Consider the following 20,434-nt stretch of genomic DNA (forward strand, 5'->3'; position numbering starts at 1 on the left):
TAGGGCATTTGAATGAATCAGAATGCCTCCCATTACCATTTGAAAAATATCCCACATGCAGTGCATGTCTGCCTTCTTTTATCCATTGTCCTTTACATTTTTGTTTTTTTTTTTTTAACAGTTTATTATAATTTCTTTTATTTAACAATCTAAGAAGTTCGCAGCCATCAGCAGTTCTAGTGCTATATTTCAGGTGCAGTTGGGAGTTTGGGAACTTGGTGGTGCTGTTAGTGTAGCGAACTTTGTATGTAAAATACATGGATACTTTTGATAGCACATGTGAAGGTATCTCTCTAAAATTGACCTCATTGGTTTCATTCTCAGCAAACTGACCTGGGCCACTCATGGCTTTTATCGTGTCTGATGTTAATGCATGTTTTCTTTTTACCATAAATTCATGGTCATCAGATGATATCAATTTCACATACTTGGCATCAGGGCCTTAACAGCCAGCACAGGTGTTCTCTTCTCCATCCATTTTTTTTTTTTCTTAAGACGGAGTCTTGTTTTGTTGCCCAGGCTGGAGTGCAGTGGCGCAATCTCAACTTACTGCAAGCTATGCCTCCCAGGTTCACGCCATTTTCCTGCCTCAGCCTCCCAAGTAGCTGGGACTACAGGCGCCCTCCACCACGCCCAGCTAATTTTTTGTATTTTTAGTAAAGACGGGGTTTCACTGTGTTAGCCAGGATGGTCTGGATCTTCTGACCTCATGATACGCCTGTCTCGGCCTCTCAAAGTGCTGGGATTACAGGTGTGAGTCACCGCGGCTGGCCTCTCTCCATCCATCTTGTTTATATGAAACGCTACTGTGCTTCCCCAGGAACTTCAGTAGTTTCCCGGTGAGGCGAGGATGCAGAGTGTGTCACTCACTTCCGTCTGGAGAAGTGTCCTTTACATATTTTAGTGAATTAGAGATAGTATGTTTTACTTCTACATCTCCTGGCAAAAATTTAGCAGTATGGAAAGAGGTTTTGTGTGTGTTTGTGCTGTTTGTTTTTACAGCAGCTAAATGCAAATTATTTTTTAAGTTTTGTCAGTGCCTATAATTAACTTTTGTTCTTGTCAGATAGAATTCTAATGAGATTATCTGAAAGAAGACTTGTATAAAATTTCTATATGGCTTATGCTTATGCTGGATTACTGGTTTTATGTGTTTGTTTTGCAACTAAAGAGTTAATTTGGGTTATAAATGTCTCGTTGGGTATTAAGTGCTATGATACAGTTTGCCAAGGTTTGTAAATCAAATAATTGGCACAAACATGAACACTTAAATCATTCAAACAAAGTTGAACATCTCTCGTAGTATCATGTGTTATGTTTAAATGTTTTCTAAAGGCTACTATTTATATATAGTTTTTCATTCAGTATTAAAGAACGAAAGCACTAGATCTCTGATATGTAGTTTTAGACCCATTTATTTTATTAAAAATTAATATAAATTTAAAGCCAATACATGCTAGGATTGAAGAATATCATGTTCTTTACTTATACTAAAGTATACCCCAAAAGCATTTTGTTTGCTAGTGAAGTCATTATTTTTACTTAAGAATATAAATACTGCTTTTTTTTAATAGCACTTCCTAGTCTTTTTAGATTAAGAAGATATACCGTAACTTCTTGCACCACTCACTGCGTTTCTGTACTCATAATAGATACGAAGGTATGATATGATTAGAATTACTAGGTCGTCTTACAGTAACTTCCCTTGAGATCAGAAATCTTCATCAAGGCCTGTCACAGGTGTAATGAGAAAGCTTAATTAAAAAATGTCTTGAAGTTTTGTTTTTAATCTGGGGTCAACATACCTTTTCAACCAACATGGGATTCCCTGAAGTTTAATGTAAAACTTTGCGTGAATGTACCTTTTTATTCCAGAGGAGAAAGACTGGTTTTCACAAGATCCCAGAATGGTTCATGAGCTTAAAATGATTAAGAATAACTGGATCAGTGCATGTATTCTCATGCTTAGTTTTGTAATTGCTATAACAAAGAACTGAGTGCCACCAAGAGGCAACCTTAATATGTTACGTTTTGCTTTTGCCTTATTGAATTTTTAATTTAAAGTGAAATTGTATCCATGTTGATTATGTGTCCCCCTTTTCTCTCATTGTTTGATGTATTTACAGTGCATTGTAACAGAAGATGGCAATCAGCATGTATATAAGAAACTCTGTCTGTGTGCTGGAGCTAAACCAAAATTGATATGTGAAGGAAATCCATACGTATTAGGAATCCGTGATACAGACAGTGCTCAGGTAACATTTTAAGGTTGAATCATGGGAAGGAAAATAAAAGACTTTTCTACATTTGAATTAAACTGTTCCACTTATGATTCCTAAATTATAATGGCAGAAGGGAATTTTGTTTCATGACGAATAAACCACAGAGTGGTTATGTTTTATTCCCACCAATTTTTCTTTTTCTTTTTTTTTTTTTGAGATGAGTCTCCCTCTGTCACCCAGGCTGGACATCAGTGGAGCGATCTCAGCTCACTGCAAGCTCTGCCTCCTGGGTTCACACCATTTTCCTGCCTCAGCCTCCTGAGTAGCTGCCATTACAGGCGCCTGTCACCACGCTCGGCTAATATTTTTTTGTATTTTTAGTAGAGACGGGATTTCACCATGTTAGCCAAGATGGTCTCCATCTCCTGACCTCATGATCCGCCTGCCTCGGCCTCCCAAAGTGCTGGGATTACAGGCATTAGCCACCGCGCCCGGCCTATTCCTGTCAATTTATTTATTTTTAGTTGATATTATGTTTTTAAGTTCATGCTGATGCGTTATCAGCATGAGATAACCCAGATATAATGACTCTGCTGAATATTAACAACTTGCAGTACGCACACATTCATTACTCTACTTTGAGAATATGTGATTTGCAGCCTAAATAATATAACACATACATACCACATTTGAAACACAAGTGTTTTCCAAAAAGGTAAAAGCAATTCAAAAATTGCAGCTCTTATTCTCCAGCAAAAAAATTTCAAAAGATCTTTGTGGTACAAAATCATGATAGAATCACAGAACAGAAAAAGTCATTTGACTTATTGTTCTGCCCTAGATAAACTGTCCCAATAAGGTGAAACATCTGTATTTGGAGCATTATACAACTTCCTTTTGGTAATTTAATTCAGGGCTTGTTAACCCTTATTGCCGAGAAGCTCTTCCTGGTTTCACAATACTATGTCTAACCTCAGGTTTGTTGTTCTGTCTCATGACATGATGATTTTGCATTAATATAATTTATATTCTGAAAAATTAATAAGGTTTTTTTTCAGCCTATTCTTCTCCTAATTAAATAATTAGGAATTGAGAGAAAATTTAAAGGAACTTGATTATCTTCTTGTAAACAATTTAAGTTCATATTATCAGAGATTGAGCTCATAACTGTTTCAGCTAGGTCCGCTACATACATGAACTCATTGAGTCCTCATGATAATCCTGTGTGACGATTATTACTCCCACTTTACAAATAGGAAACTGAGGTTGAGAGATTAATTATGTATCTGTACTAATTTAGCTATTAAGTTTATCAGATACACAATTTAAAGTTGTGCTTTTCACCTCTAGATCCGGTGCTCTTACAGGTCTTTCTTAAATTGCAATATCCTCAATGAAGGACAAACTAAAAGAAACTTCAGTGTTTTTTTTTTCTTGGAGAATTTTAAAGATATCAGCTTCAGTGAATAGTATAAGTTTGGAGATAAACTTAATAGAAACTTAGTAGGAGGGAGAATTTTTCTGTTCAGATGTCATTTTGAAGCAATGAAACTATTCTATACTTTCGAAAGTGCCCAAAGAATTACCACTGGTAAGCTCATTGTGGTCTTTTTTTCTGGAGAGTGGAGGCATCAATTTATCTGTCTTAGAATATTAATAACATTTTTTGACATTATTTTGCGCCTGCTATTCCTACCAGCTTTGTCTGTATCATCTCACGTAATCTTTACGGAAGCAACAGGATATATAGTCACTTATCATTTCTATTTATTTGTTTATTTTTATTTTTTATTTTTTTTGAGACAGAGTCTTGCTCTATTACCGGCTGGGGTGCAGTGGCGCGATCTCAGCTCACCGCAAGCTCTGCCTCCCGGGTTCACACCGTTTTCCTGTGTCAGCCTCCCGAGTAGCTGGGACTACAGGCGCCCGCCACCACGCCCAGCTAATTTCTTTTTGTATTTTTAGTAGAGACAGGGTTTCACGGTGTTAGCCAGGAAGGTCTCAATCTCCTGACCTTGTGATCCGCCCGCCTCAGCCTCCCAAAGTGCTGGGATTACAGGCCTGAGCCACTGCACCCGGCGGATCATTTCCATTTATAGTTGAAGGACCTGAGGTGCAGATAGGGTAAGCAACTTGCAAAGTCATTCAGTTAGTAATTGCTAGAGCCAGTGCTTCCAGAGTCTGCTCTTAACCGCTGTGTTACTGAGCTTCTCATTCCTAGAAGTTTTGAGTGTTGAATAACTCTAGGGAAACTGAGAGTCTAGGCAAAAAGAATAATTGATTTGGTCAAATAGTTGGGAATGTGGTAAGTTAATAGTGCCTCCTGCTGAAATTCTGAAGTACTGTAAATGTAATGACCTAAAAGGAAAGGAAAATCAGGAGAAGCATTGCTATAAAAGCAGCTTGGGATAAAGTAGAAAAGGGAGCTTTTGTAATATTAATTGAGAGGATGTACCCTGATAGAGTGGGAAAGTGAGATTCATTTTTTTTCTTTACAAATTCAATAAAATATTTACATGTTTAGAATATTATCATTGAAGCCTCTTATTTCAGATATTGCCTGCTATTACAAAATACTGCCTCATTATTTTCTTTTTAACATAGGAATTTCAGAAACACCTTACTAAAGCTAAAAGAATAATGATCATAGGGAACGGTGGTATTGCACTTGAGTTAGTGTAAGTATATATTTTTAAATATAACATATTTAAATTGTTTAAAAATCATTTGTTTTTAAATTTAACAATTGCTTTGTGATTCATGTGATTTGTTGGCAGACTGGAAAATGTTTTTTATTCTGAAAATCAAAGATAAATATAATTTGCATACATTTTCAAGGGGAAAAATTAACCTTTTTTTTTTTTTTTTAGCTTTTGTGGACTCCATAATTGTAGAAATTTTATTGTAAAATATATATGTTTTGGGAATGCTTTAGGTCTCAAGGTGGTTGGCCAAATTTGGCCCCTAAATGTGTTTTATAAGTATATTCTATGTTTAAAAATAATTTAAATATTTGCACCTTTTGAGATTTCTAGTGATAACCCTCACCACTTTTTTTTTTTTGAAACGGAATCTCGCTCTGTCGCACAGGCTGGAGTGCGGTGGCGCGATCTCGGCTCACTGCAAGCTCCGCCTCCCGGGTTCACGCCATTCTCCTGCCTCAGCCTCCCGAGTAGCTGGGACTACAGGCGCTGCCACCACGCCCGGCTAGTTTTTTGTATTTTTTAGTAGAGATGGGGTTTCACTGTGTTAGCCAGGATGGTCTCGATCTCCTGACCTCGTGATCCACCCGTCTCGGCCTCCCAAAGTGCTGGGATTACAGGCATGAGCCACCGCGTCCGGCCACCCTCACCACTTTTTATTGCTTATATGATAAATCCTGCTTCATTCATTCATGTTACCTCTGGCCAGTGTAACCCAAAATATTTGTGACTCCTGTTTTAGGATATGTGGTTCTTCCAGCTCTTGGTTTTGGTGGCTTAGGAAATATGAACACATTAATTAATATGAAATATTTTCATCTTAAGATGACATTACAAGTTCAAAAACCATTGAGAAATATCCCGCTGTGGCCTGCAGAAGACTGATTCACTTCATGATTTTATCCTCTAGCAGATGATTGACATGAAATAGTCTGGATCTTTTTCAGGCCATAAAGTTGGGTCAGACCACAAAGAGGACAAATTTGAATCAAAATAAGGACTCTTCCAAAGCCATATCTCTACTCACTTGCATTCAATCCAACTCTCAGACTAGGTTTTTGCCCCACTTTTAGAGGATGATCTGACCCAGTGGAAGCCTGTAGGAGTTCTTAAATTGCCTGAGTACTACGGGTAGCAGTCATTATTGTTATTATGAAGTTTGTGGCATTGTATGTAGAAATACAGAGAAAGAGTCAAAACCAAAATGTGGGCCAAGAGGGAAGAGGTATAGATTTATTGTAAATGGGGTTTCAAATCCATGTGTATAATAGATACATGACAGGTTTTCTCCATCAGCTATCACCAAAGTATCACTATTATTGTAACTGTCATTATTTACATTTAAAAATTTTATGTTCAGAAATGTTCAGAGTCTTACATTTAATCCGATTCATCATTTTCTTTAAGTTGGAGATTGAAGACAGTATAATTGGATAAAACTTATAATTTTGTATTTAGTAAGGTCTTCTTTGATAAATAAAAATGGACCCACATAATGTTATTCTCTGACTTTAGGTCTGCTAAATGATTAGATCTTTGTCTGTCACGAAACTTGGCATACTCATACCCTTTCTACACTGTGTTTCAGTGAAAGTAATACTCATGTTCTTCATTATACATTTTTTTCAGTTATTATCTGTTTTCTTGTTTCTAAGTGTGAGTTAATCCTTTCCTTTTCAAACAGATACTGTTTTTCATAACTTCACAAAACTGCAATACCTCATTGTCTGTTTTTGTAGAGTCATTTTAAAAATGAAAGCATATTTCCCCTCTGTATGTGATGATAATCGTCAAACTTGTGCATCTTGCATAGTTCAAGTTAGGAAAAGAGGATTAGAAGGTGTCTTCAGAGGTAGAGCAAGTACTGAAGTCTCTTGTGGTTGCTTGTAATAACTTCGTCTGCTAGTCAGTCATCAGTATGTTAAACTACACTGATAGGTGTTATATTGTAATATTACTTTAAATTTAAAAATGGTAATACAAATTCCCAGTTTATCAAAAAGAAAGCATTACATGATAACTGTATGTCTGTATGTAAATTGAAATACAAACTTTTTTTTACCAAATGTATGTGTATTCCACTTTCCACTGGTCAGTAATGCTATATGACAGGTGGTAACATAAAATTGAATGTTCACCCACTAATCTGAAATTTGGTGACTAAATGTTTACTGACATAGGAGAGCTAGAAAAGTAAAGACTTATTAGATGAAGCAAGGAGCTCCTTATCACCATATGTTAGAAAGTGTGAATATCAAGTGACCTGGATTCAGATGTACTAAACCCTTTTTCTGTAATCTGTTTATTGATTAGTTTTGAAAAGTTGTATAACCTATGTTATATCAGTCTGCAAAATAAAGATGGCAATACTTTGCACTGTAAAGACATGTGAAAAATTAATACCTTAACTTTTTAATTACAGTATTTTATTAGTATTGCAAGTTTAGATAAAATCCTATTATAGTTAGGATGGCCAATATATCTTGTTTGACTGAGATTGTCTCCATTTCCACCAGTTGTACCAAAAATGATTATTAGTAGCAGATAGTATACCAAGTTAGATGATAAATTATATGATCACCTTAATTATAATGGACTTCAGGGACTTTGTGAAACGAATATTGTTAGGAAAACCACTTCTCAGTATCTAAACCTAGAATAAAATATCACATGCCCATTACCTTACATTACTATTAGTAAATAGTAATAGAAGGTGGCTTATATATACCATGTCCATTCGTTCCTTCCTCTAAGATCCTTGATCTTGATCCTTAAGATTTTTAGCTTATAACTCTGATTCTCTCCATTTTCTATTTCCTTCCACAATGTGCTTTGAAGATACAAAAAGTCGTTACCAAATAAGTGACTGATTCTTAATATTATAGCTATGTACCATCCATCCATTACTGATTACACTATAACCAGAGTTTTTAAAAAGCACTGCTTTCCCCTGGGGGCCATTCATATAATAAGTGTGTTGTAGAAATTGAACATTTTCTAATGATGTACATTGTAATGAAATTACATGTATTTGTCACTTAATACATATTCATATTCAGTATATGTATTTGTCACTTAAAGGTTCTTTCTGTAAACAGCTTTAGTTTCTTTTACTATTCTATTTTTCTTAGTATCTTTAAAGAACGTTAATATTCCTCTTTATAATCAGTTTTTCCCAGTTTGCCTTAAAAATGTGTTCCCTGCTTTTGCTTCAGGAGATCATTATTTGCAAATGCAAAGATTTTTTACTTAGACTTTTGAAATTACTCTTACTAACTTCAATATTGTTTTTAGGTATGAAATTGAAGGCTGTGAAGTGATTTGGGCCATTAAAGATAAAGCTATAGGGAATACTTTCTTCGATGCAGGAGCAGCTGAATTCTTGACTTCAAAGCTCATTGCTGAAAAACCAGAGGCTAAAATTGCACAGAAAAGAACCAGATATACAACTGAAGGTAAGCGTGGCACCTAGCTCTTAATTCTCATACAGAACTTTGTTTTAACCATATAGAAAAGGGCTACAAGAAAATTTAATAAAACAAATTTTGGAAATAGTAATATGGGTATTTATGTATCTTTACATGAAGTTTTCAGATTTTCTATTATATATATTTTATATATGTATGTATTTTATATGTACAATTAAAATAAGAAATTTAAAATGAATTGAATAACTCAGCCCATCTGCATCTTTGCAAAGAGATGCTACATTTGGGCAACACCTAAAGAAGTTTTGTAAAAAATGCAATGATAATATAAACATATTTTTTAAGTTTGATGGCTTTAAAAAATTTTTAGATCATAAAATTAAACGAGTTTTGTACATTTTGGAGGTGCTAAAAATTGATAAAATTACAAAAATTCGAAGGCTAATTTTCTTACCCTTCAGATTAACCAATGTAACATCCAAAATGTAAGTTGAGTGTGTTTATACACAACTTACACAATTGAAAGAGTATCCATTTTGTAACTCTGCATCAGAAAAATATTAAAATAATGACTAAAATGATTAATAGAGATAACATAGTTTAGTCATGCTGTAATGTATGTATATATATGAATCGTTACATTGCCTAAATAAAAACTTCAGAACACTAACCTATTTCTCTACCTGGTAATTTTTATCTTATTTAATTTCATCTCTTTAGGAAGGAAAAAGGAAGCTAGAAGCAAATCTAAAGCAGATAATGTAGGCAGTGCGTTGGGACCAGATTGGCATGAAGGCTTGAATCTTAAAGGAACAAAAGAGGTATCTTTTCATATACTGACTGGACATGTCAAAATGTAATTTTAAATTCTTGAACCATTTATTAAAGACTGGTTATAGATATATAGTCAATGAACTGCTAGGTCACTTTACTCAAAATCGATAGTGCTAGGAAGAGACTTCCAATCCAGTTGGTCCATTTGGCCACCAAAGAAAAGTGAATGTCAAAGCATCTAAGACTGGATCTCAGCCTACATTTTAACTCTTGAGGTGTGGTACTGTAATATATATATAGTCATCCCTTGGAGTATTGCAGGTTCAGTCACAGACCATCACAGGAAATAAAATATCACAATAAAGTGAGGCACACGAATTTTTCAGTTTCCCAGTGCATACAAAAGTTAGATGTATAACATACTGCAGTCTATTAAATGTGCATTAGCATTATGTCTAAAAAAACAATGCACATACCTTAATTTAAAGATATTTTATTGCTTAGTATGCTAGCAATCATCTGAGCTTAGCAAATCATAATCTTTTTGTTGGTGGAAAGTTTTGCCTCAGTATTGGTGGCTGATGACTGATCAGGGTGGTGCTTGCTGAAGGTTTGGGTGGCTGTGGCAATTTCTTAAAATAACAAGGAAGTTTGCCCCATCAATTGACTCTTCCTCTCATGAAAGATTTCTCTATAGCATGTGAAGCTTTTTTATAGCATTTTGCCCAGAGTAGATGTTCTTTCAAAAGTCAATTCCCTTAAACTCTGCTACTGCTTTACCAACTAAGTGTATGTAATACTTTAAATCCTTTATCATTTCAACAATACTTGTAGCATCTTCACTAGAAGTAAACTGCATCTCAGATAAGTACGTTCTTTGCTCATCCATGAGAAACAACTCCTTATCTTTTCAAATTTTATCATGAGATTGCAGCAATGTAATCTCATCTTCAGGATTCACTTCTAATTATAGCTCTTTTATTATTTCTACCACATCTGCCTTTCTCCATTGAAATCTTGAACCCCTCAAAGTCATCCATGAAGATTGGAATAAACTTTTTTCAAGGTCTTGTTAATATTGATATTTTGACTTCCTCCCTTGAATCATGAATGTTCTTAATAACATCTAGAATGGTGAATTCTTTCCAGAAGGTTTTCAATTTACTTTTCCCAGATCCATCAGATGCATCACCCTTTGTGGCAGCTATAGCCTTATGAAATGCATTTCTTTAATAAGACTTGAAAGTAAGAATTACTCCTGGATCCATGGGCTGCAGAATGGATATTGTATTCGCAGGCATGAAAACAACATTCTTCTCTTTGTGCATCTCTGTCAGAGTTCTTGGGTGACCAAGTACCTTGTCAATGAGTGTAATATTTTGAAAGGAATCTTTTTTTTCTGAGCAGTAGGTCTCAACGGTGGGCTTCAAATATTCAGTAAACCATGTAAACAGATATGCTATGTATTACTGCATTCTCACAGTACTACAAAGAAATACCTGAGAGTGGTAATATTTATAAAGAAAAGAGGTTTAATTGGCTCATGGTCCCATGGGCTGTACAGGAAGCATGACTGGGGAGGCCTCAGGAAACTTTCAATCATGGGGGAAGGGGAATTAAGCACATCTTACATGGCCAGAGCAGGAGGAAGAGAGAGAAAGGGGCTGGTGCCGCACACCTTTAAACAACCAGATCTCATGAGAACTCTATCATGAAAACCATTAAGGATGGTGCTAAACTATTAGAAACTGTCCCCATGATCCAGTCACCTCCCACCAAGCCATACCTCCAACATTGGGGATTACAATTTGATACAAGATTTGAGCAGAGAACCAGACCCAAACCATATCATGCTGTCATCCAGGCTTTGTTGTTCCATTTACAGAAGACAGGCAGGGTAGATGTACTAAAGTTCTTAAGGGCCCTAGAACTTTCACAATGGTAAATAGGCATTGGCTTCAACTTCAAGTCACCAGTTACGTTATCCCCTAACAGGAGAGTCTGCCTGTCCTTTGAAGCCAGGTATTGACTTCTCCTCTATAGCTATGAAGGTCCTAGATAGCATCTTTTTCCACTAGAAGGCTGTTTCATGTACACTGAAAATCTATTGTTTAGTGTAGCCACATTAATCAGTTATCAGTTGTATTTTTTTTGTTGTAGAGATGCTTCTTTAACCTCATGAACCAACCTCTACTAGCTTCAACCTTTTCTTCTGCAGCTTCCTCACTTCTCTCAGCCTTTACAGAATTGAGAACAGTTAGGGGCTTACTCTGGGTTAGGCTTTGGCCTAAGGGAATGTTGTGGCTAGTTTAATCTCTCCACACCGCTAAAACTTTCTCCATATCAGCAAGAAGACTGTTTCACTTTCTCCTCATTCATGTGTTCACTGGGTTACCAGTTTAGATTTACTTCAAGAATGTTTCCTTTGCATTCACAGTTTGGCCAACTGTTCAGTGCAAGAGGCCTGACTTTCCACATGCCTTCCTCAATAAGCCTATTAATCATTGCTAGCTTTTGATTTAAAGTGAGAGATGTGTGATCCTTCCTTTCACTTGAACGCTTAGAAGCCACTACAGAGTAACTGATTGCCCTGGTTTCAGTATTATTGTGTCTCTGGGAATAAGGAGGCCCAAGGAGAGGGAGAGACATAGGACAACAGCTGGTTGATGGAGCAGTCAGAACACAGAACATTTACTGATTAAGTTCACTGTGTTAGGTGGGTATGGTTCATGACACCCTAAGACAGTTACAATAGTACATCAAAGATTACTAATCACAGATCACCATAGAAGATCCAATAATGATGACAACTGTGAAATACTGCAAGAATTACCAAAATGTGACAGAGACACAAAGTGAGCACACGCTATTGGAAAAATGGCACCAATAAGACTTGCTTGATGTGGGGTTGTCACAAACCTTCAATTTGTAAAAAACACACTGTCTGTAAAACAATAGTGAAGCGCAATAAAATATTGTGCCTGCAGGTTTCTGGCACACAACTCCTAAACTTTTTGGCATCTCCAAAGTGTTGTGTCCTTTTGTATGCTAATGAGTTGACTGGTTAGCCCCTAGGTGGCTTCAGAATGGGGACTGGTCACAGGAAAGACCAAGGCATGATTAGAGAATTTAGACTTTTCAACCCCCAGGAAAGGAAAGGGGTTGAAGGTTAAGCCAGTCACTAGCAGCCAATGATTTAATCAGTCACCTACATAACACAGTTTCCATGAAAACCCAAAAGGACTGGGTTTGGAGAGCTTCTGGATAGCCGAACGTGTGGAAGTTGCTAGAGGGTGGTCTATCTGGAGAGAGCATAGAAGCTCCATGCGCCTTCTTATATGCTTTGCCCTATGTATTTCTTCCTCTGTTTCCTCGTGACATCCTTGATAATAAACCAGTAAATGTAAGTAAAGTGTTTCCCCAAAGTCTGTGAGATGTTCTAATAAATTAATTGAACCTAAGAAAGGGGCTCATGGGAGCCCCTTGATTTGTAATTGGTTAGTCAGACGGACTGGTGAAACACCCGGGACTTGCAGTTGGTATTGGAAGTAGAAGACAGTCCTGTGAGATTGATCCCTCAACATGTGGGACCTGATGCTATCTCCAGGTAGATAATAACATCAGAACTGAATTGAATTAGAGGACAGCCAGATGGTGTCCTATGCAGAATAAGTGCTTTCTTAGTGTGTAGAAAACACCCCACGCATTTGGTCGCAGAAGTATTCTGTGTTGTGAGAGTATAGTAGGAGAAACTAAGTTTGTTTTTTCCTGTATCCTCAGATCAGGGATAGAACTCTTTATACCCAGACTGCAGTGAATACACCTGCCCTATTTTAAATTAATCTTTTCTCAAAGATCATTTCAGATGCATGCAGTAAACTTATAAAAGTTATTAGATTGATAAGAAATATACACTTAATATCCTAATTGGATAAGGAGATGATTTGCTTTTCCTCGTTTTGTTAGATATTTTGATTTTTTAATAGTTGTTAAAAGGCTGTGAAAACTAAATGTTGTAAGAAGCATGTATGCAGTCCTTCGTTACTGTGTGTGGTTTCTTTAGAGCATTGGTTTTTGGCTTTCAGTAGGTGGGAGGGGGGCTGGCTGCATAGTGTATCTAATTTTTGTGATGGAAATTATACAAAGTCCCTTCTTTCTGCACCTTCAGATCCCAATATTAATTATATTTTTAACCTGAGGACTTCAACAGTTTAATTCAGTAAGCATTTATTTAGTACCTACTACCTACTTGGGACTTTATTAATGTTCAGGGATATAACAATAAGTCAAGACAGATCTGACCTGAATAAATTTTTATAGTCCATAACTTTTTTTTTTTCTTTTTTTTGAGACAGAGTCTCGCTCTCTCGGCCAGGCTGGAGTGCTGTGGTATGATCTCGGCTCACTGCAACCTCTGTCTCCTGGGTTCAAGCGATTCTCCTGCCTCAGCCTCCCGAGTAGCTGGGACTACAGGCACACGCCACTAGGCCCGGCTAATTTTTTAATTTTAGTAGAGACAGGGTTTCACCATATTGGTCAGGCTGGTCTCAAACTCCTGGCCTCAGGTGATCCACCCACCTTGGCCTCCCAGAGTGCTGGGATTATAGGCATGAGCCACTGTGCCCAGCAACTACTGTAATTAAAAAAAAATACTTGTAATTATCAATGAGGCCTAGACTAAAAAACATTCCCTCGATGCTGTCTGCTAATGCAGATACCAAATCTCTTAAGTTACTGAATGAATTTTCGTTCACTCCTTTCATGTGCATAAAGAGACTTATTTTAGGGCACTCAATGTGTTTTCATTTGTATTATAAGAATTATGTTTTCTGTATGTTTCTACAAGTATAAGTTTTTTCTTCATCATTAGTAACCCAGGTCACTCTTTCTGGAAGTATTATGCTAACTAGTATTTTCTTAATGTTAGTTTTCTCATAAGATTCACCTTGAAACTATGTGTGAAGTAAAGAAAATCTACCTTCAGGATGAGTTTAGAATTTTGAAGAAAAAGTCCTTCACTTTCCCAAGAGACCCTAAGTCAGTTACAACTGATACAGGCAAGTAATGAAAGAAGAAGAAATATATATAACCACTTAATTAAAAGGAAAGCAATTTAATCCTGCTGTGTTATATATTAAACATAACTTCATATTTCCATATAAAATTTAAACATGAAAAGTAAAGACCATAATGTAATAACATTCACTTCATTTCACTATCCGTTGTTTTCTAGTAAATTAAACTGTGTAGGGCATTACATCTTACATAGAGTTCATAGTGTTTTGATCAACAATCAGAATATATTGTAAATCCAAATAAAACAATAACTTGCAGCTCTTAAAGGTGACATGATTTCACCCAAATCGGATTGAAAATGTATATTTTGGGGACTAAGATGCAGCTTTCCTAACTCCAATTCCACAACTCCTCTGAGAATTGCCATGATTTGAAGAAATACACTCAGTGAACTAGCATGTGAAATATTCTACTGTTCTGAATTCTTCATATTTTTCCATAGGAAAGGGGAATTTGAATAGGAATAGTGAGGGAAAACACCCAGTTGAACTAAACACGAGTGTAAAGTATTACGAAAGATTTTTAGAGAAATAATTTAAATTTACTTTGTCAAAATGTATGTGTCCAAATTTGAAGGAAAAACATTTGAAATGCCATGGTTTTAAAATTATACCCAACAAGATGATGTTAATTGCATTAAAATTGCTTTAGCAAATATGCCTCATAATAATTACTAAGGAGTGTGCTACAAAGTCATCTCTTGCCTACCTTTTACTTTCTTTCTTTGTTTCTAGTCATTGTAGTCACATGCACTGCTGTGGTGGTGGTTGCATTTGCAGATAAAGTCTGTTTTTCTTTTTTTTCTTGAAGAGATGTGGCCTGTCTATGTGGAATTGACCAATGAAAAGATATATGGCTGTGATTTCATTGTCAGTGCTACAGGAGTTACACCAAATGTAGACCCTTTTCTCCATGGTAACAGTGTAAGGTGAAACTTTTTTGTCCAGCTGTGAATATATTTGAAGTATTTTTGTGAAGATCTTTAGTTCTCAAACATGAATAATAATTATTGTAGTATACAACTGTAACTTGATATGGTTGAAAACAGTTTGGTTAAAACATTGTCTTGATTTACAGTATTTCTTACTGCTTAAAATCCTTATACAGTTACATCCTGGCATAAGCGTCATCAGTAATGGTTCATAATGTACAATTTGTTTATCTAAATGTTGGTAAGAGACTGACGCCTCCTGTGACTTCTCAAAAGTGATTCTTTTAGAGAAACCATCTTGTATTTTTTGCTTTTCAACACTTGAAGCTGACAAAAAAAAAAAAAAAAAAGAATATTCTTATAGTTATGGGTAGGATAGCCAGATGGTTATTGGATACTTTTCATGTTGAAATTCTAAGAATTTTATGGATCAATCTTAGTTGGAATTTGATCCATGGAAATTCGGCTGACGTGTCTAAACTTTGTGGCTATTTTTCATTTTCTCATTAAAGATGAGCATGCCAAAGTGTGACAATTTAATTTGTTTTTACTTTAGAATGGAAAAAATCATGTTTCATTTTTTTTTTTTTTACCACTTACGCTTACGGGGAACATTGTTTAGTTTAATCTAGGAGAAGATGGTGGCCTGAAAGTGGATGATCATATGCACACATCCCTTCCTGATGTCTATGCTGCCGGTGACATCTGTACTGCATCCTGGCAGCTGAGCCCAGTCTGGCAGCAGGTAAGCTAGCATATGTGATCATGTTTTTATCAGAGATTCTGTCTGAAAATAAAGCGGTTGTTACCAACAAATCCAACTTCTGGTTTTCCAACTTTGCTGCTTAAGTGGGAAGCTAGCACAGAGTTGTTGTATATATTAAAAAAAAAAAAAAAAAAAAAGAAAGAAACTAGAATATTTCCCTGTGTGGTAAGTTCCCTATAATGGTAGACTGGGCTATCTTTTAATTTAAAGGAAATTATGGGCTATTACTTTGTTTTTCATTCTTACATGCTTGTCAGCACTGTCCAGGAGAACTTTCTGTGATGATGGAAATGTTTAATTCTGCACCATCCAGTCAGGTAGCCAGCAGTATATAACATGAGCACTTGAAATGTGGTCAATGTGACTGAGGACCTGAATTTTTATTTTTACTTACTTTTCATTAACTTTAAGCTATATGTGGCTAGTGGCTACCATGTTGGACAGCACAACTTTAGATTTAAAAAACGACTAAGATTGTAAATTACATAGATAAAGCATTCTATTCCTGGATGATCCTATTCTGTCCCTGTGGTAATTATTACTACAAAATGTTCCTGGCCGGGAGCGGTGGCTCACGCCTATAATCCCAGCACTTTGGAAGGTTGAGGCAGGTGGATCATCTGAGGTCAGGAGTTCGAGACCAGCCTGAACAACATGATGAAACCCTGTCTCTACTAAAAATACAAAAAATTAGCTGGGCACGGTGGCATGCGCCTGTAATCCCAGCTACTCAGGAGGCTGAGGCAGGAGAATCAGTTGAACCTGGGAGGCGGAAGTTGCAGTGAGCTGAGATCACGCCACTGCATCCCAGCCTGGGCAACAAGAGCAAAACTCCGTCTCAAAAAAAAAAAAAAAAAAAAAAAGTTCCTGTCGTAAACACCTTTCCTGAGCCTTAACAAGTCCCAACTAGATCTAGACTTTTTCCAGCCCTCACAGCTTTACCTACATCCTCCTAACGGTGGAACAAAAATACTAGAGGAAGATAAAGACAGTGACCAGAGGTGTGCAGAGGGGTAGAGACCTAGGTAGATGTTTGAGATAAAGGAACCCTGCAACATTTATCTTTGTTAAAGACCAGCTCCACAATGAGGGACTTTATTCATTCAGATTAACTATGCAGTGTGAAGTAGTAGAAGAGCTAAAAGTATTTCAAGAGGCAGCACCATCATTTTGTGTTCTTACAGACAGTAGAGACATCAGTAGTAGGAGAGTGGTTGCAGCCTTGTTTCTAATCTGCCTCATTCTATGTCATTTCTGTGGCAAGACTATCACAAATTCTTAGAGTTGGAATTTGTGGGTTTTTTTTTTTTTTTACATTTTTAATTCTCCAGGGTAAATTATATCTTAATGTATTATAATCTGAAAGAGGGGAAAAAAATCCAAAAACAAACAGATGTCCCTTGTTTTGAGTGCACCTTATAGACCCCATATCTTGGCTTACACAAGCAGTAAGGATACTAATTAGTTTACGCAGTTCAAGATGCAAATTTTCAGGCCACTTCTATTAGCTGTTCTCTAGTTGTAACTGTGCTCAGTTTTTTCTGACCTCCAGCCATAAACTGCCTTTCACTTTATCAAATCTATACCTTGTTTACAGAGGAGATTGAAAAAAAAAATCTGTATCACTTCTGCTAGAAAGACTTAAAGCTCATGTCTATGATTATGATATTATTTCTGCAAACAAAAGATAGCATTAAGTACATATGCACATACAGGGAGGTAGAAGGAAACCAAGTGCTTATTAGAGGCCAGTCTATTTAATTCTCTCAGTAGCCGTAGGTAGTGTTATGTTTATGTTTCAGGTAAATGAACTGAGGCTCAAGAAAAGTTAACTATATGTGTAGATCTGGTGATATTAAAATCCACCGTGACTTCCAAGATCAGTGTTCTTTTATACCAGGGAGTCTCAAAACTTTGTAGAAATAAAATAAAAATACAATAGAGGATAAATTGATACTGTCATACAAAACAATTTAAATGACTTCCCAGAATCAGTTGCTGAAATATTTATGTTATCCTGGGGTGAGGCACCAACAGTCTGTCTGACCACTGAGGTCAACAGCATGGCAGACCTTAACTAGTGCATAAAAGTGAAGGTTGCTGGAAAACAGAACAAATTCTTCAGTGATAATTTGACATCTCTATTAATGGTGATGACAAATTTTTGAAGAAAGGACTGGTTAATTAAAACATTTTTCTCACCTGGTATAGCTTAATATAGTTTCATAATATTTAATAGAAATGTTACTAAAACAGGCATGATTGGTACCATCTTTTAATTTTAGAGGCAGTAATTTAGATAGAATTAACAAATAACAAAAATCAGTCTGATTAGTTGTCCATTGGTGACTGCTTCTGTGGCAAAGATGACAGAAAGACTCTCAAACATTTAACTCCTTTAAGTGAATTTACGAGGTTAAGATAACATTTTTCAAATAATGATCATGAAAAATGACATTGTGTAACATTTTTTCATTATTTCAGATGAGGCTGTGGACCCAGGCTAGACAGATGGGATGGTATGCAGCAAAGTGCATGGCTGCAGCGAGTTTAGGAGACTCCATTGACATGGATTTCAGCTTTGAACTGTTTGCTCATGTGACAAAATTTTTTAACTATAAGGTAAGATAGTTAAGCATATTAACACCTTCTCTGCTTGTTAGTCTTATGACTATGGTAAATTGTCTAATTTTCTTGCTTGAATAAAAATGTACATAGTTTTAATCATCTTACAAAAAAATGACATTTTTCATTTCTTACAAACCAATACCTGGTATTATTGCTGGTCCTAATCCCTAATCATCTGATAATTATTATCCACCTTACTACTATTCTATTTTAGTTAAGAGGGGAAAAAATTTCTCTCCAGATCTGTTCCCTGTTGGTGCATTTTTAACTTTTACTTGTGATTCATCCTTTCTTTGTGAAGGGAACTAACAGCTATTGTACACAAAAATAAACCAAGTGCCTTCCTGTATGTATTATCTTGTTCAGTCCTCTTTACATTACTCTGACGAAGGTTGTTTTAATTTCCCCCCCCCCCCCACTAATTTACAGAGAAGGAGAAATATACTCAAAAGGCTCAGGGAAATTAAGTCACTTGTCCATGAAAGCTCTAATTCAGTTCCTTGCCAAATCTTTAAACCACGACCCCACATTGTTTAATGTATCCACATCCTACATATTTATATATTCACTATATAGTTTTAATGTTCATATAGATTGGTAGAATCACCTACCTATATTCACTAGATATTTTTAGTGTTAAAACACTAATTAACATTAATTACTAATATTAATTAACATTAATTACTAATAAATAACATTAATATTTCACTATATTCACCAGAATTTTTTAGTGTCAGTGTAGATTGTGTGGCCGTGTCATCTGTAGAATTAATGCATGCTCTTCAAACATTTTCTTTGGGACTGTCCCCAATAACATTTTTAGTTATAAAATTTTCTGGCATCATTTTTCTGCTGGCTATTCTAACATGACACAGAATAACTACCCATTACATTTTCTGTTTGATACTCATGACAATAACCTTTTTATCTCTATACATAGGTTGTACTGCTGGGAAAATACAATGCACAGGGCTTAGGTTCAGATCATGAATTAATGCTGAGATGTACCAAAGGACAAGAATACATCAAAGTCGTCATGCAAAATGGACGAATGATGGGAGCTGTCTTAATTGGTGAAACTGATTTAGAAGAAACATTTGAAAACCTAATCTTAAACCAAATGAATCTTTCATCATATGGAGAAGATCTGCTAGATCCAAATATTGATATAGAAGATTATTTTGACTGAAAATGGAATTTCTTCAAGAATCATATAAAGTTCCAGATGACACCAGAAGAATCACAAGTCAATAAAATCAGTGACTGCATTGAGTTAATGATGACCACACTGAAAATTACTGAAGTGATAATGGTATTAGTGGAAAAGTATAAAAACATAAATTCCAAGTTTGAAATCAGTTCAAATAGTTTATTTATAATCTTTCCAATACAGCACTGACCACTTAGATAAAAATCTTAAGTTATTTATTTCTATGTTTTAAACATAAATATGTTTACTTGTGATTTAGCTTTGAAGCAAATTTAGCTAAGTTACCTACTTAGCCAAATGTACTCTAGTAGACTAGAACCATTACTTGTGAAATGTCAAAATATGACTGTGGTTTCAGGAACTTTAAAATCAGTTTTATTTTACTTTAAATAGAGATGTAGCAGTATCTCGTCTGCTAATATTTATATTGATGACTTACTCCTTTTTTGTTTGAATTGTACTTCTGGTTTTATAACCTGAAATCATCTTGTCCAACTCTAGCCCACGGGCCTAATGCAGCCCAGGACAGCTTTGAATGCAGCCCAATACAAATTTGTAAACTTTCTTAAAACATGAGATTTTCGCCAGGCGCGGTGGCTCAAGCCTGTAATCCCAGCACTTTGGGAGGCCGAGACAGGCAGATCACGAGGTCAGGAGATCGAGACCATCCTGGCTAACACCGTGAAACTCCGTCTCT

General features: G+C 35.9%; 1 protein-coding gene and 1 pseudogene across 1 annotated transcript in view; one reads left to right on the top strand and one right to left on the bottom strand.

The window, feature by feature from the left end:
- PYROXD1 (pyridine nucleotide-disulphide oxidoreductase domain 1) overlaps positions 1-20,160 on the top strand; it is a 33,986-nt gene extending 13,826 nt beyond the window's left edge. Inside the window, exons 4-12 of the mRNA XM_025403646.1 lie at positions 2,127-2,255; positions 4,827-4,900; positions 8,219-8,379; positions 9,073-9,173; positions 14,054-14,183; positions 15,013-15,125; positions 15,756-15,878; positions 18,384-18,521; positions 19,468-20,160. Coding sequence (XP_025259431.1) covers positions 2,127-2,255; positions 4,827-4,900; positions 8,219-8,379; positions 9,073-9,173; positions 14,054-14,183; positions 15,013-15,125; positions 15,756-15,878; positions 18,384-18,521; positions 19,468-19,716 — 1,218 coding nt within the window. The 3' untranslated portion in view covers positions 19,717-20,160. The remainder of the gene's footprint in view (positions 1-2,126; positions 2,256-4,826; positions 4,901-8,218; positions 8,380-9,072; positions 9,174-14,053; positions 14,184-15,012; positions 15,126-15,755; positions 15,879-18,383; positions 18,522-19,467) is intronic.
- On the bottom strand, positions 142-478 carry LOC112635481 (annotated as a pseudogene).
- Positions 20,161-20,434: the final 274 nt, after the last annotated feature.

The sequence above is a fragment of the Theropithecus gelada genome, chromosome 11, assembly GCF_003255815.1.
Source record: "Theropithecus gelada isolate Dixy chromosome 11, Tgel_1.0, whole genome shotgun sequence".
Lineage (NCBI taxonomy): Eukaryota > Metazoa > Chordata > Mammalia > Primates > Cercopithecidae > Theropithecus > Theropithecus gelada.